Below are 17,111 nucleotides of genomic sequence, written 5' to 3'. Positions count from 1 at the left end.
CAGATTAACCCTAGTGTCGAAAATTCATTATTAGAATTATCCTGCTGAAGCCATAAGATAAAAGAATAAAGAATAGTATTCAGTAATGCAAGAGTATCTTTTCAATGCAAAGTAATCATAAATTTTAACCATATAAATCTTTTCAATGGAAATTAGTAATTATTAAAATCTTTTAAAAAACTCAAGAAATATGTTATATTCCATTCTCTATGCCCACCAGAATGTATTACAAAGCAGAAATCATTGGATGAAACAAGAAGATTAAGAACTCCAACTTAATTAAAGGTTGCAACTTGGTGCATGTTCAATTCCTTGTCCAAAACTTCAATAACCTTGTTTGCTATTGCACTTGCATACACTGTACAACCTTCACAAATCTGTATACATTGTACAAAATTAGGGAGCGAGTTCTGCAGGTTCAAATCAAGTACTCCATACATACATATATGGAGTACTTTAATTTGAACTCACTGACTCTACATAACGTATAGAAGGAAGAAGAATTAAGTACCTTAGAGTTGAAGAGGTAGCTATAGTGATCACCAATTAATCCTCCAGAAACATGATGGAGATCCAACTGAAACTCATCAAAGGCTTTTGAAACAAAGAGAAGGCAATTCATTCTCTTCTGCTGTTGGACAAGTTTAACAGTTACCTCATCATCCATAATTCTAACATCAACTTCAGTGTTCTTTGATTTCTTTTGAAGCCATGAACTCTTTATGTTCACATTATTTTCAGCAGCTTCGGCCATTACTGTTTTGAAACCACATGAACCATCTTCTGTTCTTTGCCTTTTGACCCTCTCTTTCTTTTCTACTTCATTCTTTAGCTCATTTACTTTTGTTTTCAGCATATTGATGTAGCCAATAGCATCCGCAATAATTGTTGCTCTATCATTCTTGTATTCACAAAAATTATGTCAATTTAACAAAACAAATTAAACCCTATCAAGTGCACTAATTGATTCCTAAACAAGTTAATTAACCTTTTTCTTTACTCCAAAATTTTGTTATAACAACAATTTATGCTCTATATGTCATTCTTGAAATTCCCAACATCATGTAGACTTACACAACAAAAAATATGAGAACAACATAGAATAAAAGAATGCGAAATTCACACTACACCCAGAAAGAAACGAAATGTACCAACAAAAAATAAATGAGGACAACCTGCTATACAAAACATTTCGCATTCAAGCAAAGTATATCCTACCCTAATGCAAGCATTAAATAGTTGGTAAATAAGATAACAAATTAGGATTTGTTGCTAAATGACTCATTGGTATTTGCCTACAGATCTGTGTCCGTAAAGTAAATATTTTTTCATGAAAAGAAGGATATGAACAGAAAACAGAAAATTAAGGACAAATTTAGGTAGCAGAAAATGTAGTGTGAATAACAATATATACATACCTTTGAGGGATTTGGGATCAAAGCCCTCAATGCTTGGAACTTGTCACTGAAATGAACTCTCCTTTGTTTCTCACTGGTATGATGCTTAATATCCTTACCTTCCCTCTTTCTAGCTGCAGATTTGATATCAAAACTCCCAGCATCATGGTACAAAGCACCAGTTACCTCTTCCTCAGCAACTCCGTGACTAAACAAAGAGCCAGTCCCAGAGCTTCCTAAGCCATAGGAGCCATGTGGAGAAAGCCGAAACAACTCTTTGAACAAACTAGGTTGTGTGGTACAAATATTCACAGGCATATTGATCAGTTGTGGGTCATAAAAAAGATTAGTTGAAGTTGAGGCTAATTCTGTTGTTGGAAAACCCACCCAATGACCTAGTGATGTGTTTGCTATGGAATTTGGTGGGTTATTAGAAATCAATGTTGAAGTGGGGAAATTACTAATTTGGTGCTGCTCATGGCCTTGTTGATGGTAAGGATTGAAACCCATTTCTTCCCAATTTGATTGACCATAAGATAACACTGTGTTATTATTATGCTCATGCTCAAATTCCTGAATCAAGCTATTTTCAGTTTGGACAATATTGGTATTTAGAGTAGAATGAAAATTTACCATTTCAAGATTCAGCTGCTGCTGCTGCTGCATGGAAAAGTTAGTAGCACAAGTTGTTAAATGATCATTTTGAAGCAAACCCTTTTCTTCTATCCCTTCATCTTGCTGAGAAGTAGGATCAAAAGATAAACTACTTTCTGCATACATTGCTCAATCACTAAAAACTACAGCAGTACTTTTGGTTCTTGAAAAATCAACACTTGTTTTGGGGAAGAAAAGTTCAAAAAAGAAGAAGGAAATACGTCAAAGTAGTGATAGGCCTTATAAGGAAACCACTATACTACTCTATTTAATGGCCTTTTTCAGTTAGGGACAGCTGGGCTTAGTTTGTTACTGAGATTCCAAATATTAGAGAGGGGCCCACTGATGATATTTCTCCCTACTGCAGTTTCTACTTCTACACCTTCATTTGCAACTAACCATTAAAATTCCAAAAGAAAATAGTAGTAACCATTTATTTTCTGTGTGCAGTACATATTTTTTATCTTCTCTTTAAGTGGTCCTGGTTACGTTGATAATTACATACAAAAAAAAATAAAAAATTGTTGGTGAACAGATAAATATTTTGTTGAGTATTCTCTCTGATTCTAAGTATTATTCTCATATTTGATACATGTCCATCATATCGAGGGGCGAAGCCACCTTTTGCTAAGAGTCGTAAAAAAATTACGAAAAATTATACTGTGTATATAAATAAAATATTAATTTTAGATGTATATAATATATATTGAACACTCATAGTCGGAATTTTTTTTACTTCTTTTAAGTCTAAACACCTTTAAAGAAATTTCTCATGTCGCCACTTATCATATAAAAATAGTGAAATGTTTAATTTCGTGGTGCAAAGAAAAGTTACTATGCTTATTATGATGTTGAAAATTATTGCACTAATGAGGTAGTTTTACTTGTTTAGGTTATATTATAAAGTCATTTTAATCTTCATATTAAGAAGTTGGGTTTGTCTCTAACCACATATACTCCCAAGTCCCAAATATGTATATTTTTATATAGTATAAAAAAAATTCTATTACATTAATTGGACACGTGGAAGAGGAAAATGGAGATATTGAACAATCACCCATTATGTGAATATATAAAAAATGTAGAACTTGGCAAGCCGTTTGTTTTATTGGTTAGAAGTAGATTTCCATATAAGCTAATAACACATAAAAATATTAGGATCAACTTTTTTGGCTTATCTAAATTAAATATTTAGTTTATGTTTGGAGTTTGACCAGTTCAATTTGAAACATGGTTCAAGCCTTGTCTTTTAGTGTCAAATGGAAAACCCTAATAATAACTGGTAAAAGCTAATACTCCACTATATATGTAGACAAGTAAATAAGAACTGCATATGGATTTTTTTCAGAACTGTAAACTGCATATATAATATAGACAAACAGACCTTCTGCAGCTTTTGTAATAGTAGAAGTTTTGCAGGGAAGCTGCATACCGTCTTGTACCCTTGTCTCTCTCAAATGGGGTAAAGGTCTTGATTACACTTTGACTTCACTTTTTTTGTTTTCTGAACCACATCTTCCATTATCAATATGATAAACATAGAGCATTATTATTTGATGGTGGAGCTACGTTTATTTTATTTTTATTTAAGAGTGTTGAGTGTGGGGACATGTCATTGTTGTGTTCTTGCTCCTTATTAATTTCATCAAAATTTGAAGGAACAAAGTTTAACTTTTATACATTGAATGTATAAAAGAACTTTTTATGTACAAAAAGTAGGAACGTTAAAATATATGTTAAATACAAGCAGAAATTGCATGTGCAAAGATAGCAGAATGATATTGTACGTGTAGGAGTTTGAATTTTTGTATTACAGTTTACACTATGTAAAGAAATCCTAAGAGATAATTATGTTGCCAAAGCATATATATGCCTTATTAGAAAATAAGAAGTGTTCAAACTTAGAGTTAGACAGTAATTAATCCTGATTAGTTCATTCCATGGATTCAGCAAAGTTATTCCTCCTAAAGAACACTAACACTATCATCCACTGGCCGATTAGGGCACCAATTTGTGTACCCTGGATCGCTATGGTTGATGTCTCTAAGCCCCTCTAGAAATCTGCAATTGACACACCCAAGAAATATGAGGCCACAGTCAGAAATCAGTGGTGATAAAATTCAAGATAGAACATGCAGCAAAGAAGAAAATATGAAGAAAGAAGAATTAAGAGATAAAACAAGGTATACCATTTCTTTGTACAACTTTAGTATCATCAGGATCAAACTACAAGTGGTCCAGCAATTGAGGAAAATAAGACCTTTTTGCAAAAGTGGACAAAAAGAAGCATTCTCACACTTTTTAAATGCCTATTAAAAAATTTCATACTTATTAAATAAAGAAGAACTAGGGTGCATATACTCCAAGTTCCAACTGCTATTCTGCATGTACTTCAGCAAACATGCCCCAATTTAGAAACTGAAAGCTCTTAAATCTTCACTTGACTCATTCTTTGAATTGTCTTTGTCATTCTTCATTATACCATGGCCCCACTTATGTAAATTCTTGAAACTGGAAGAAGACATTGAGACATCCATAATTTTTGTCGCTCAATTATTGTTCATCTATATATACCAAGTAGTAGGGTAGCCCGATAAGGTATCCCGCATTCACGCAGGGTCCGGAGAAGGGCCGCACCCCGGGGGGTGTGATGTAAACAGTCTACTCTAATGCAAGCATTAGTTGCTGCTTCCATGGTTTGAACCTGTGACCTATAACTTTACCATTGCTCAAAAGCTCTCCTTCTATACCAAGTAGTAGCAACTTTATATATTCATTTTACTTTATTTTCCTCTTAAATCTTAATAAAATCAGCCCACAAGTAGTGGTGTTTCTAGTTAAGAAAAGAAACAGTAGGTTCTTTAAATCAGACAGGAAAGAAGAAGGTTTACCATATGAAAGAGCTGATCTAATTAATAGCTGTTAGTTGGTGCAATTGCTGCATACTGTATGTCCACAACCTCAATGAGCTTCTTGGCTATTGCACTTGCATACACTGTAGATCCTTCACAAATCTGCATGTTAAGACAAAAACAATAAGGAGATATTGAGTATAAGGGGCAGCTCGGTGCACTAAGCTCCCGCAATGCGCGGGAGTCCAGGAAAGACACCGGACCACAAGGATCTATTGTACGTAGCCTTACCCTGCATTTCTGCAAGAGGTTGTTTCCACGACAATATAAAATCAGAAATTCAAAGTGTGGATAAGTTGAGATATCAAATCAAACCACATATGTAAATTAAAAACAACCTTGGAGTTGAACAAAAAGCTGTAGTAATCACCAATAAGCCCCCCAGCAACATGGTGAAGATCCAATTGAAGATCATCAAGAACCTTAGATGCAAAAAGAAGGCAATTGATTCTCTTTTGCTGAACAAGTTTGATAGTAACTTCATGGTCTACAACGCGAACATCAACTTCAGTATTCTTGGACCTCCTCTGCAGCCATGAACTCCTTAATGAATTTCCATTGTAAGATTGGTCCACTTCATCCATTTGCTTTGCATTACTACCATCCATTGAATTACCACCTTCTTCTGTCTTTTGCCTCTTAATCCTGTCTCTGTTACATCTCTTCTTCTCCACCATAAGTTCTAAATCATGCACTTCCCTTTTTAGCTCATTGATGTACTCAATAGCATCCTTCACAATTGATGCTCTATCATTCTTGTTTCCACAATTTCAAACAAAATAAAAGTAGGGGTATCAATAGGCCATCATATTAAATATAAAGATGTGCAATTTTAAAGCAGAAAATTAAGAGTGAGCTTATACCTTGCTTGGATTTGGTACCATACTCCTCAAAGCTTTGTACTTGTCATTCAAATGAACCCTCCTCTGTCTCTCAGTAGCAAAATGTTTTGTATCTTTACCAATATCCCTATTTTTAGCAATACCATTCATATCAGCAGAGAACTCAAAGATCCCATTGTCAAAAGGCCTTTCTTCTCCATCTTGATACAAAGCACCACTCAACTGATCTCTCTCCTCCAACCCATTAAAGAAAGAACTAGTACTTCTTAAGTTTCTCAAGCCATAGCCATGTGGCAAAGAGTGGAATAATTCTCTTAGTAAAGGGGGTTGTGGGGGTAGATTTAATGGAAGTAAAGAAGGATCATAGATTGCACTTGGATTTGATGCACCATCTGCTGTTGCTGGAATATTAATGTCACCTAGTAAGCCTAGTGAAGTTAATAAATTTGAAGCTTGATTTGTGTTAGTATTTGTGAAGGAAATTGATGATCGAGGCAAAGGAAACATGTTGAGAAGATCAGGAGTCGGGAGATATGGCTGCTGATCATGACCATTTTGTATGTCATGAGCAGCATGTTGAAAGTTATTATTATCTTCTTGATTTTGGTATGGTGGAAAACTCATTTCTCCCCAATTTGATTGATCACAAGATAACCCTTGATTATTGTGTTCATGTACCAATTCTTGCATGTTGTTGTTGTTGTTATGAGTATTATTGTAACACTGTTCCATCTCAAGAATCAGTTGCTGCTGAAGTTGCATTTCTAAGGCTGCTGCAGCCACAACTGCAGCATCTTGTTGATATGTGTTTTCTTCTATGGCAAAAACATCTTCATGTTGCACACTGGCAGCAGGATCAAAACAATCACTTTCTACATACATTTTTTCTTTTTTGGATTCACCTCAATTATGATTTTCTTGGTTATCTGTTGTACTTTTCCTGCAGACCTGTTAAAAAAAAAGTGAACAGAACTAAGAACATAAAAAGCAGTAAATAAAGATACCATTTTCAAGAAAACTTCAGAGCTCTGAAGAAAAAAGGAAGCAACATTACCCAAACTTTTGGTACAATTAGGACCAGTTTGTACTAAAAGTTTGAGTCTTTTGAATCAAGAAAGTAGCTCAACTTCATCAGATAAAACAAGGGAAGCTGTTGAACAGTTCCATAATATTAACAACAAAAGATAAAACAAAAAGGAAAAGAAGAAGTTTGAGAAAAGACTACTGAAAAGGGTAAGAGAGAGGGATATGCTGTTGTGGGATTGGCAAATAAAAGGTTGGTTGGTTGGTTTTGGGTTAAAAACTGAATATACATATATAAAGCAGTAGTACTACTTCAGTTTAATTTCCTCATAGCAAAGGGAAGTTTGGAGAAATTTTATTGTGTGCCTAGCACAATAAAATTTGTGAGGCTCCTTTTTTGTCACACAATATTAACGTGTGACTCCTTTTTGTCTTATAAATTTGTGAACCCCAATCTTATATTTGTAAGTCCACAAAAATTTGGATCCACAAAACTGTGAGACAAAAAAAGTATCTCATACAACTAGTGTTAATTGGACGAGACACAAAATAAAATTTTACGACAGAAACTCAAGGTCAGTGGGGACCACTCATAATCTCCTTAAAGTATTTGAGTACTTTGCTTTGTTGCAGCTGCACCTTTGATTTTCCCCTGTCCAACATATATACCACATCATCCCCATTCCCCACCTTTCTTTTTCTGTTTTTTCCCCTAACAATTGCTATTCCATCAAGTAGAGAGGCTTTTATTTTATTTTCTTTTATCTAATTTTTATGCGAAATAAAAAATTATTTATACAATTAAGTCAGTTATGAAGTAATTACATGTAAATTTCTATACTAGTAATTAACTTGAGAAAAATGGTAACGTAATTCTCATAACAAGCTAAATTATATTAATAAGGTAAAATTATTACATTGTCACTTGTTTAACTTAAACTCTTTTCTTTTTTTTTACCATTCTTTTAAGAGATGTCTCTTTTTCCTTCACGTAGTTAACAAGGAGCTAGTAAGAAAACTTAAATCGAATTTTGTCCATGGAAGAAAAGAAATTAGTCTATTGTCTCACACATTTTATCTCAAACTTATAGGACATATGAATCAAACTAGCATTGTAAACAGTTCTTCTTTAGTTTCTTGTGTCTTCCTTTTTGGCCAATTATTTTGCATATAAATTGATAAATTATACATGTAATAAAATAAGGTACGAGTTTATCAAATATCATCAACACCATTTCTTTTACTTCATCACTATCACGATATTATAATAGAAAAAAGGTTTGGTCAATAGGCCTAAATCGCTGATACTTATTTTATGCAAATTGGCAATTAGGAGAATAGGAGTAATTATTTAATTGTCAAAAGAATGAGAAAATTTTACATATGCGCACATATTCTGTACTTGTTTTAGATGCCAGAGCATAAAATTACTGCCCATAGGCCATATGATCAAACTTCACTACAAAATTCATAAGGCTAGAAATAAATAAAAAATAAAAAAGATTTAGAACATTATACATTCACGCAAATAGTGATATTTTCTGCAGATATTGTTAGTTGGGAGTAACATTTTGTTTAGCATTGTAATGACAGTGGGGTCCAGGGGCCCACTGTTCAGTAATTTCCTCCATGCGAATTGGAAAGTCCAACTAATTAAACCAACAACTCAGACTTTCAACTGATAGTGAATCAGTGATATTTATGCAGACAGGAGCTATTTTTCCAGAATATATATTTAGGCAGAAGGTACAGCCACTAATTTGTGTCTGTATATATGTGTGGAGAAGAATACTGAAGTTGTTTTTTTAGAATTTAATATTTACAGTTAGAACTTAATGTTTATAGTAATACTGTTTGCAACAAATTTGTGACATACAAAAAATAATTAAATTGCATTCACAACAAATATGAAGAACAAGAGATATTATTAATAAATTGTGAGTACAATTCTACTTATTCCCTTGATTCCTTTCTTTGGATTGTTTTTTGTGATTCGAGGTTTTAAGCACCGTATTTTGTCGAAAGTAGAATGATGCAGACTCCTAATGATTTATGTGGATTTTCTTAAAATATTTGATTGTGAAGAAGTTCGTTTGATCTTGAGGAAGAAGACGTCTCTTGATCATTTCGGACTTGAATATGACATAATTTGATGTTTTAATCTCTTTGTGAGTATCCCAAGAGTTTATGGAATTTTCGAGATGAAGCAAGAGATAACAATATATATATGTAAGACATATATCTTGGTAGGTTTGATCAGTTTAGCGTAAATTAAACACTATACTAAATCTACCCTCATAATTTGTAAAAGCAATGTGCATAACGCCCACAAATTAACTTAAAATTCAAAAATTGTTCGCCCAATTAAGTTATGTACATAATACTGTAAATTTACGGTTATAATATTTGCCCTCCATAATTGCAATTAAAATGTTTAATTTGGTTAGTAATATTTGCCCCGGGCCGGGCCTTAAGAGCAAGTTTATCGCCGTTCAAAGTGAGATCATGGAAAGTTGATGTATGAATTTGTAGGCCTAACTTGCTGCTGATTTTCGTCATTGGCTTATCCAAATTAGAGTACAAGAGAATACATGCAGTTGCCAATTTTTTCTTGAAATTTGGTCATTAAATTTAAGATGATTATTAATAAGTACAACGGAACCGATATATTGATATTACCCGCAATTTAATCTCGGATAAAGAAGAAGAGTTGTGATCAACTGCGATTTAATTAACTAAAAACCATTTAAGATGAACAATGTGGATCCATATAATGACCCGGCCCCGACTAGCTCGAGAATGGTCATAAAAATGCATGTATAGGCGCCGTTTTTCTTTTTATTAATGCTGTGTTTATACTTTACTGAGCCAATGATCTATTCGAAATAATCTCTCGGGTAAGGTCTGCGTACACATTATACTCTCGAGACCTTATTATGTAGGATTATACCGCATATGTTGTTGTTGTTGTTGTATGAAAAAAAATCATTTAAAATTAAAAAAAAAAATAGAATAACAATTTCATATTGTTAACCATACTTGTAACAGCAATAGCTTCACATTAGGGAACAGCTTGGGGAGCCAAATCAACTGTTTCTAATCAATCATTGGATATAGATATGCTGAAAGGTCGATCACACATTCCTTGTGACTGCCAAGTTGGATGATGCAGTTACTCACAGACTAGTGCATAGAAAGAAATTCACCATCCAACAAAATAATTATATCAAACAAATCAAATTATTTTCTTACCATAATATACCTCAGTAATCTTTACCAATTTATAGTACAAAAATAGAAATTTATCTTATAGTTTGGCTATTAACTATTCAATTATTATAATGAAATATTACAACTAAAACCGGCATTTTGATTTTCAAATTTAAATTCGTGGGAACATACAAAGCTCGACTGGATATTGATCATACTAGGGTTGCAAGGCATGAGAATGAGAGGATCCTTTATCGGAAAAAAAAATAGAGAGCTCTTCTTTTATTTTTCTTGATATTCTTAGCTCTTCTTAGCCCTTCCATTGTTAAGCTACGTTCTAGATGTTCAATTAGTGCATCAAATAGTATTGTTGTGACAACGAAAATTCATTGTTACAAAAGATCATCATTTCTGACCCTTTTTCTTATGACATTCAGAACATTCTTGAAAAAATATTCCAATAATAAAAGGATTCTACAATTATACTTCAAAGCAAATCTGTTTTTTTTTCAGGTTTTATAATATGAAACATTAGCTAGGTGGATATCCAAATTCCAATATACCAAATTCGGCTATGGACCAATCCCACTCCCCTCTCTCTCTCCCTTTTTCGGATGTTTGCGTTAAATGTAGAGGTTAGGAAATGCAGAACATATTTCACAACAATTTTGTTACAGTACATAATCATTAATTATCTATTGATGGTTGATGGCCTACCCACACTAGTTAAGTAGTTGAACTATAAAATCCTATAGCCATGAATTTGGCCGAGTGTGTCTAACCTCGAGGGTACTGAAGAGGGGGGTTATATATACAGGGTAAATTAATGATTAGTTTGTTGAACTGTATGACAATCTCATCTAAAAGCTCACAGTATTAGAGAAAATAGTACGACAATCTCATCTAAAAGTGTAAAGTATATTTAGAGAGAACACACTTATATTTATGGTACTTAATTATGTCTTCCGCATAGTTAGCATTCTCATTCCATAATTAATCCTGATCATCTCATTGCTTTTGTAAGATAATCTCATAGGCAAAATGGATTAAAATGACTTTAACTCGAAACACAACTAATAACTCAGAAAGAATTAGACAATGCAAGAAATCTATCAAAGAAGAAGAAAATATAATGGTAGTCTTTTCCTACTTGATTAGAAGTAACTAGTCCTCTCAACTTAGAAGTAGATTTTAATACTTTATATCTACGAGTAATTAAAGCCCCATACGAGTAACTCTCATGTCTTGTCCGTATGAGTTTTCTCTAATTAATTCTGTTGTTTCAAGCTAAATGATGCTTCCCTATACGTAACAGTGCACTACCACCTTGAACTCCTAGCTCCCAGGTATCAAACTCTGGGAAACAAGCTAACTGAATGCTTCCCTTGTACGTCAATTGCCTTTGTTTCACAAGAATTCTTTGTGTGCAGGCAATGTGTAGAAATCTTTGTTTGGCTCTTAGCCACAGCAACCAAATTAACCTCCACAGTTTGCGCTGATAAACATATCATCACCTTCTCTAAGTTTATTCACACACTTGCAAAAGGCAAGATCTTTTTTCTTTTTTTTGTTTCCAATCCAGTTTACGTACACCTCCACTAGTCCACCAGATACCTGTTATTTTCCAACATCATAAATACTCGGTAATGTTACCTCTACTGAAACTTGAACTTTTGTTCCCAGTTCTTCGACTTCTCAGCCATGTAAAATATAGTACCTTTTAACTGACAATTTTGGATTTCAAACCATAATGCTTAGAAAGGTAAGTAGCAGTTGACTGGATCAGCTGCTCAACTAATTCACCTTCAAAATCTAAAGGCAAGCTGCATATCACATACTATTTCTTTTGCTTATATATGTAATGTTTGGTGTGCAAAAGTGCATCCCAACAATGATCAGACAAATGATGTCTTAAAGTTTCTTGTAACGAGTTGTGCACGATCCATGTGTAATATACTTCACTATACTAAAATGTTTGGTGCAAAATGTACAAAGAAATTGTTCTAAACCTTATCAGGAGAAAAGGCAGAGCTTCTAAATAATTCATGCCATTTAAGTCGAGAAGTGATATCTGAGGTCAACTTGACAAATTTCATTTACAGATTAGGCTGCCAATTTCATTGCACCATTCAAACTATGAGGGGCTCATTTCCGTTTGAGAAGGCCTCTGTACCAATTGAATGAAGTTTCAGTTGCTCAACTGTCGCATATATGTCTTTACTTCTTGGATGCGCTTTGTCACCCTTCCTAAATTCAGAAACCACGCCATCAAGTTCAATGGAGCTACATCCCGGAACTTTCTTTATTTTCCGTTTCTTCATTGCCCTTCTTACTTTTAAAGCGTCTCTCCATTTACTGACTGAAGCATATGTGTTTGACATCAGTATGTATGTACCGTCTTTTTCAGACTCTATATTGACAAGTTTTTCAGTCACATGCTCAGCGAGTTCAACTCTTCCTTGGATCCTGCATGCTGCTAATACTGATCCCCAAATAGAAGCATCCGGTTCAATTGGCATGTTTTCCACGAACTCTACTGCTTCATCTACCAACCCTGCACGACTCAACAGATCAACCATACAGCCATAATGCTCTATTTGAGGTGTTAATTTGTGCACTCTCCACATATCTGCAAAAAGCTTATGGCCCTCTTCCACCAATCCTCCGTGACTACAAGCTGTGAGAACACCCACGAAAGTGACCCCATTTGGTTGTATGCCAATTGCGAGCATCTTATAGAAGAAATTAAGTGCTATCCGCGCCTTACCATGTGTGGCCAACCCAACTATCACAGATGTGTATGAATAAACATCTTTAGTATTCATACTTCCGAAAACTCTAAGGGCGTCGTCCATGCTTCCACATTTTGCATACATATCTACAAGCGCATTGCCAACATACCCTGCTACTTGTATCTGATTTCGGTCTATATATGTGTGCACCCATTTCCCAACTTCTAGTGCCCCTAAATTGCTGCAGGAATTAAGAACACCAACTAAAGTATTCTTATCAGGCTTTACTCCTTGATCCTGCATTTCATTAAATGCATTCAAGGCCTGTTTAAACTCCCTTCTCTGAGCCAATCCAGATATTAATGTATTCCAAGAGATCACATTTCTCGTTGGCATCTCTCGGAAAACATTAAGAGCAATATCGGTTTCACCACATTTTATGTACATATCCACCAATGCATTCCCAAGAAACACATCAAAATTTAACTTATGACCCTGCACATATTTGTGTAACTTCTGGCCCAATCTCAAATCCCCTAATTTAGCACAACTAGATATCACAACGACCATCATCCTTTCGTCAGCCCTTAATCCATGTTCAATCATTTCAAAGAACAACTCAACTCCTTCCTTCAAATGCCCGTTGTCCACATACCCCTGAATCAAAGTAGTCCAAGATACCAAATCTCTCTCAGGACTTCTATCGAACACCTTCCTAACACTCCCAACACACCCACAAACACCATACAGACGAATCAAATTGTTCATCACATACAAATCCAACGCAAACCCAGTTTTTATCGCATGGGAATGAACCGATCTGCCATGTCTGAGCTCACGTAACTGTACACATGCGTTAAGAACAAGAGGGTACGTATATTTATCCAAAACTAAGCCTTTACGCATCATTTCAACATGCATTAGTAATGCAAGTAAAGCATATTCTTTGCACTTAGAACTTAAAAGACATCTCATTAAGGAGTTACAAAGAGTGATATCTGGGTCATGTATTTGACAGAAAAGAGAGCGGACATAGCTAAATTCCTTAGAGGGTATTGGGGAAGAAGATAAAGAGATGATTTTGGTGTGCTGTACGGAACTAATTTTAGTGTTTGAAGATTGGATCTTTTTTATTTCTTTGGTTGACTTGCAAGTCTGGAGTTTGTGAAACACAGAAGGATCTTGAGAAGTGGCATTGCTACTAACATTTAAGGATGTAACAGAAAGTAATAACATTTGATATCTTGTTCCACAAAGCATACAGCCAGTATGAAGGATTCAGATGTTGAGCTCCATAACTACTAACTGTTACCGTTAGTGGGATTTACATGAATCTTAACCAACTCTGCCGGGAAGAAATTTTTTGTGGCTGAAATAATTCCTTAGCTAAGTTATCCCGGTACTATTTTTAATCATAGGATAACTTATTTGAGGATTCGCAACCAAACAAGGGATAAGACGGTAGTAAATTTTTATTCCAAGACTATTTTAGCTTATCCATCACACCAAAAGACCCCTAAATATTTCTTTCACAATCACTAATATAATAGACAAATCAACTTGATATTTTGAAACCGTTACAAATTGAAAGTAGGAGATTTTTTTTTATTTTTTTTTTTTTTTTTTGTCGAAGATTATTCATCATATCTATCCAAAATTATACAGTTACTCCAAAAGAACGTCCCACACATAAAGATAATGTTTAGATCTTTTGAAAAAGTGAAGAGTGTTTAGAACAAAAGCAAGTTTCTAAATGCCTTGTCGACAATAATAGGATAAAAAAGTACAGCTAACAATTTAATTTTTCGAAGAAAAACGAATACAACTTAAAACAAGAAGATTGGACATTTAATTTGAGAGATAAATTCCTAGGGAACTCCAGAGAAGTTGGCCTCTACAAATAGTAATTTGATTTCTTTTTTCCGTTAACAGAGAATATTAAATATACTTATACATCATTACAAAAGGAGGTACTACAAGTAGTGACATACTGTTCCAAAATAGTAATTTGATTGTTATGCCATCGGAGGACCTTTATTTAATTTTATTTTCATATTTTGTCTTTTCAAGCAATTTTTATGTGCTCTTTTAAAGTAAGGCTCTGAACTTAGATGCCATTGCCTTATTCCAATTTCCCACAACCACTGCATCTCTATCAATTATTCATTTTTCCATCAGAAAGCAGTTGAGTCAGGTATCAAGCAAAGCAAAAGTCTAATCTTGAATGCACATAAACTCATCTGTCTCACTTTAACAGCACAGAATAGAAGAATGAAAGTTACATGAGAAGTTGAGAAATATCTCAATTAGTTACTATGATATCCATGATACTACCCCCACCCCCACCCCCAAAATTGATGCATGATTAAATGAAATTTCTCTTTGTTTTCTCATATGTAAACATCTGCAGGAACAAGGAATGTTATACTCTATCTCAGTAATTCAATAACTGAAAGGAATGTTATTCTCTATAATTAAGTAGCACACTGCTATCCTCATGTGAATGGACTCTAGAAGAATAATGTCATAGATCATCTCCCTCCATCAATGGTCAACCATCTATTTCTACCAACAATTTACAGGATGCTGATACCACTTGGGAGAAGCTTAACACCCACGCTGCTCAAGTGAAATCTTCAACAAGACTTTTAAGTTGCAACAGATATCAATGTAAGCTGGGTCAAACCTGTTTGAACACGTCAGTATCTCGAAGTCAATGATATGTTGCAAATTGCAAGAAATAAATCATGTAACTAACCCTGAAAGAGAGAAAATAAAGGAACTGTCGCCATCATTTTATTAGAGTCCTGCACAAGAATATTCTTACACGCGGCTCTTGATTCAAATTCAGGTAAATGCTACTATAACTTAACGAAGCCATTAGAAGATAATTATTATTAGGTTGCCAGAAACTATTGTCGCAAGGGGTGTTGGGTTAATGGAGCGGACCGGATTGACCCGGTTTGAAACGGACCGGGTCATGGGGAAAGTTGGGCAATTATTTGGGCCTGTGGTTTGAAATTGAAGAAGTGGCCCAATCCGATTTTTCTTTGTATTTTTGTTCTCTTTTCTTCTTTTATTTTTCTAAAACTAAATTATAAAAGTACTTAAATTATTATTAAGAACTAAATTAAGTTATAAAAGCGCAAATTAACTTCCAATAACAATTAACGCACAATTAAGTAATAATTAAGCATAACATTGTTCATTTGGACATTAAATGCTAAAAATGCAAAAGATGCCTATTTTTGTATTTTTTTATTAATTTAACAAATAAACATGTATAGACAAACATACAAATAGTTACACAAAATATCACAAAAATTGCACACCAAGAAAAATTATTTTATTTTTTGAATTTTTTGGGAGTAATTCTCATATAGGGCAAAAATCACGTGCTTACAACTGCCCCTCTTTGCCCGAAGACACGAAGGGTTTTCGTGCAAAGATAAAGCGAGCGATTTTTGCCCATCCGAGTACTCAGTGTGAAGCATTTTTTTTATTTTACTTAGTTATTTGCATGCATTTGATCATCTTGTCAGCATTTTCCAAAACATGCTAAATTTTTTTCCACCATGCTATACTTTTATGAGTTTATCTACTGCAAAACCGTGACTAAAAAATGAAGACTTTCTCTAAACGAGTTAATCTGATTGCAAGAGAAGACCCCTAAATTATAAAAATAAAAACAAAATTGCTTCAAGCCTCCAATTAAAACAGCAGGTCTAAGGGTAACATGCCTATGGGCTATAGCTATTCCAAGCATAAAACCAAAATAGACTTGCCATTAGCTTTTGAAACACTAATGAGATCTTTCAGGTTTTATTTTATCAAAAAATTGAGATCTACTGGGCAAATATTCGGAATTATTACGTATTCAATAGCTGTCATGTCTTGCAATTCTTGTCCAACCCTTAAATATTAATCTTCTGCACATTATATATCTTGTTCTTGTCATAAGAAAGTTGCTTTATTTTTCATCATTCGGAAATTGGAACTTCGAAAGGAACCACTTTGCAAGAAATAAAACTAAGACTTCAAGTTCAGCTGAATGAAACAGTACATAATGAATATGTTCTGACAAGAAAAAAAAACATACTACATATGCATATAGGGAATAAAGCACATGCAGAAGATTCTTCGACGAGGTTTATACTCACAAGAAAATTGGACCGACTTATTGATAAACTTGAATGTGTTTTGGAATTTCTCCTCTTCTTAATAGGGAAAGAGAGTATTCAGCAGCATCAATAAGATCTTGAATGTTGTGAAGGGATCGTTCCTCGGAACCCAACATGAACATGGCACGAACCTCAGCTTTCTTTTGAAGCCTAGCTGCTA

The 17,111-nt window shown here is 34.2% G+C and overlaps 3 protein-coding genes across 3 annotated transcripts; all 3 read right to left on the bottom strand.

Annotated features, from left to right (window-relative positions):
* Positions 1-217: 217 nt before the first annotated feature.
* On the bottom strand, positions 218-2,273 carry LOC107796901 (transcription factor EAT1-like). Its single transcript, XM_016619727.2, has 3 exons — positions 1,419-2,273; positions 512-901; positions 218-377 (listed from the first exon to the last, which is right to left on the bottom strand). Exons 1-3 carry the CDS (start codon positions 2,175-2,177, stop codon positions 276-278), a joined length of 1,251 nt encoding a protein of 416 aa, XP_016475213.1. The 5' UTR covers positions 2,178-2,273; the 3' UTR covers positions 218-275.
* A 1,540-nt stretch (positions 2,274-3,813) lies between these two features.
* LOC107796903 (transcription factor bHLH91-like) lies at positions 3,814-7,079 on the bottom strand. The gene is made up of 5 exons (XM_016619731.2): positions 6,860-7,079; positions 5,827-6,753; positions 5,302-5,718; positions 4,943-5,065; positions 3,814-4,112 (listed from the first exon to the last, which is right to left on the bottom strand). Exons 2-4 carry the CDS (start codon positions 6,685-6,687, stop codon positions 4,964-4,966), a joined length of 1,380 nt encoding a protein of 459 aa, XP_016475217.2. The 5' UTR covers positions 6,688-6,753; positions 6,860-7,079; the 3' UTR covers positions 3,814-4,112; positions 4,943-4,963.
* A 4,906-nt stretch (positions 7,080-11,985) lies between these two features.
* LOC107796900 (pentatricopeptide repeat-containing protein At1g08070, chloroplastic-like) lies at positions 11,986-14,298 on the bottom strand. The gene has a single exon (XM_016619726.2). It carries the CDS (start codon positions 14,028-14,030, stop codon positions 12,168-12,170), a length of 1,863 nt encoding a protein of 620 aa, XP_016475212.2. The 5' UTR covers positions 14,031-14,298; the 3' UTR covers positions 11,986-12,167.
* Positions 14,299-17,111: the final 2,813 nt, after the last annotated feature.

The sequence above is a fragment of the Nicotiana tabacum genome, chromosome 7 (genome assembly GCF_000715075.1).
Source record: "Nicotiana tabacum cultivar K326 chromosome 7, ASM71507v2, whole genome shotgun sequence".
NCBI lineage: Eukaryota > Viridiplantae > Streptophyta > Magnoliopsida > Solanales > Solanaceae > Nicotiana > Nicotiana tabacum.
Note: the sequence above shows the minus strand (reverse complement) of the source record. Positions and strands in the feature narration are given on the sequence as shown.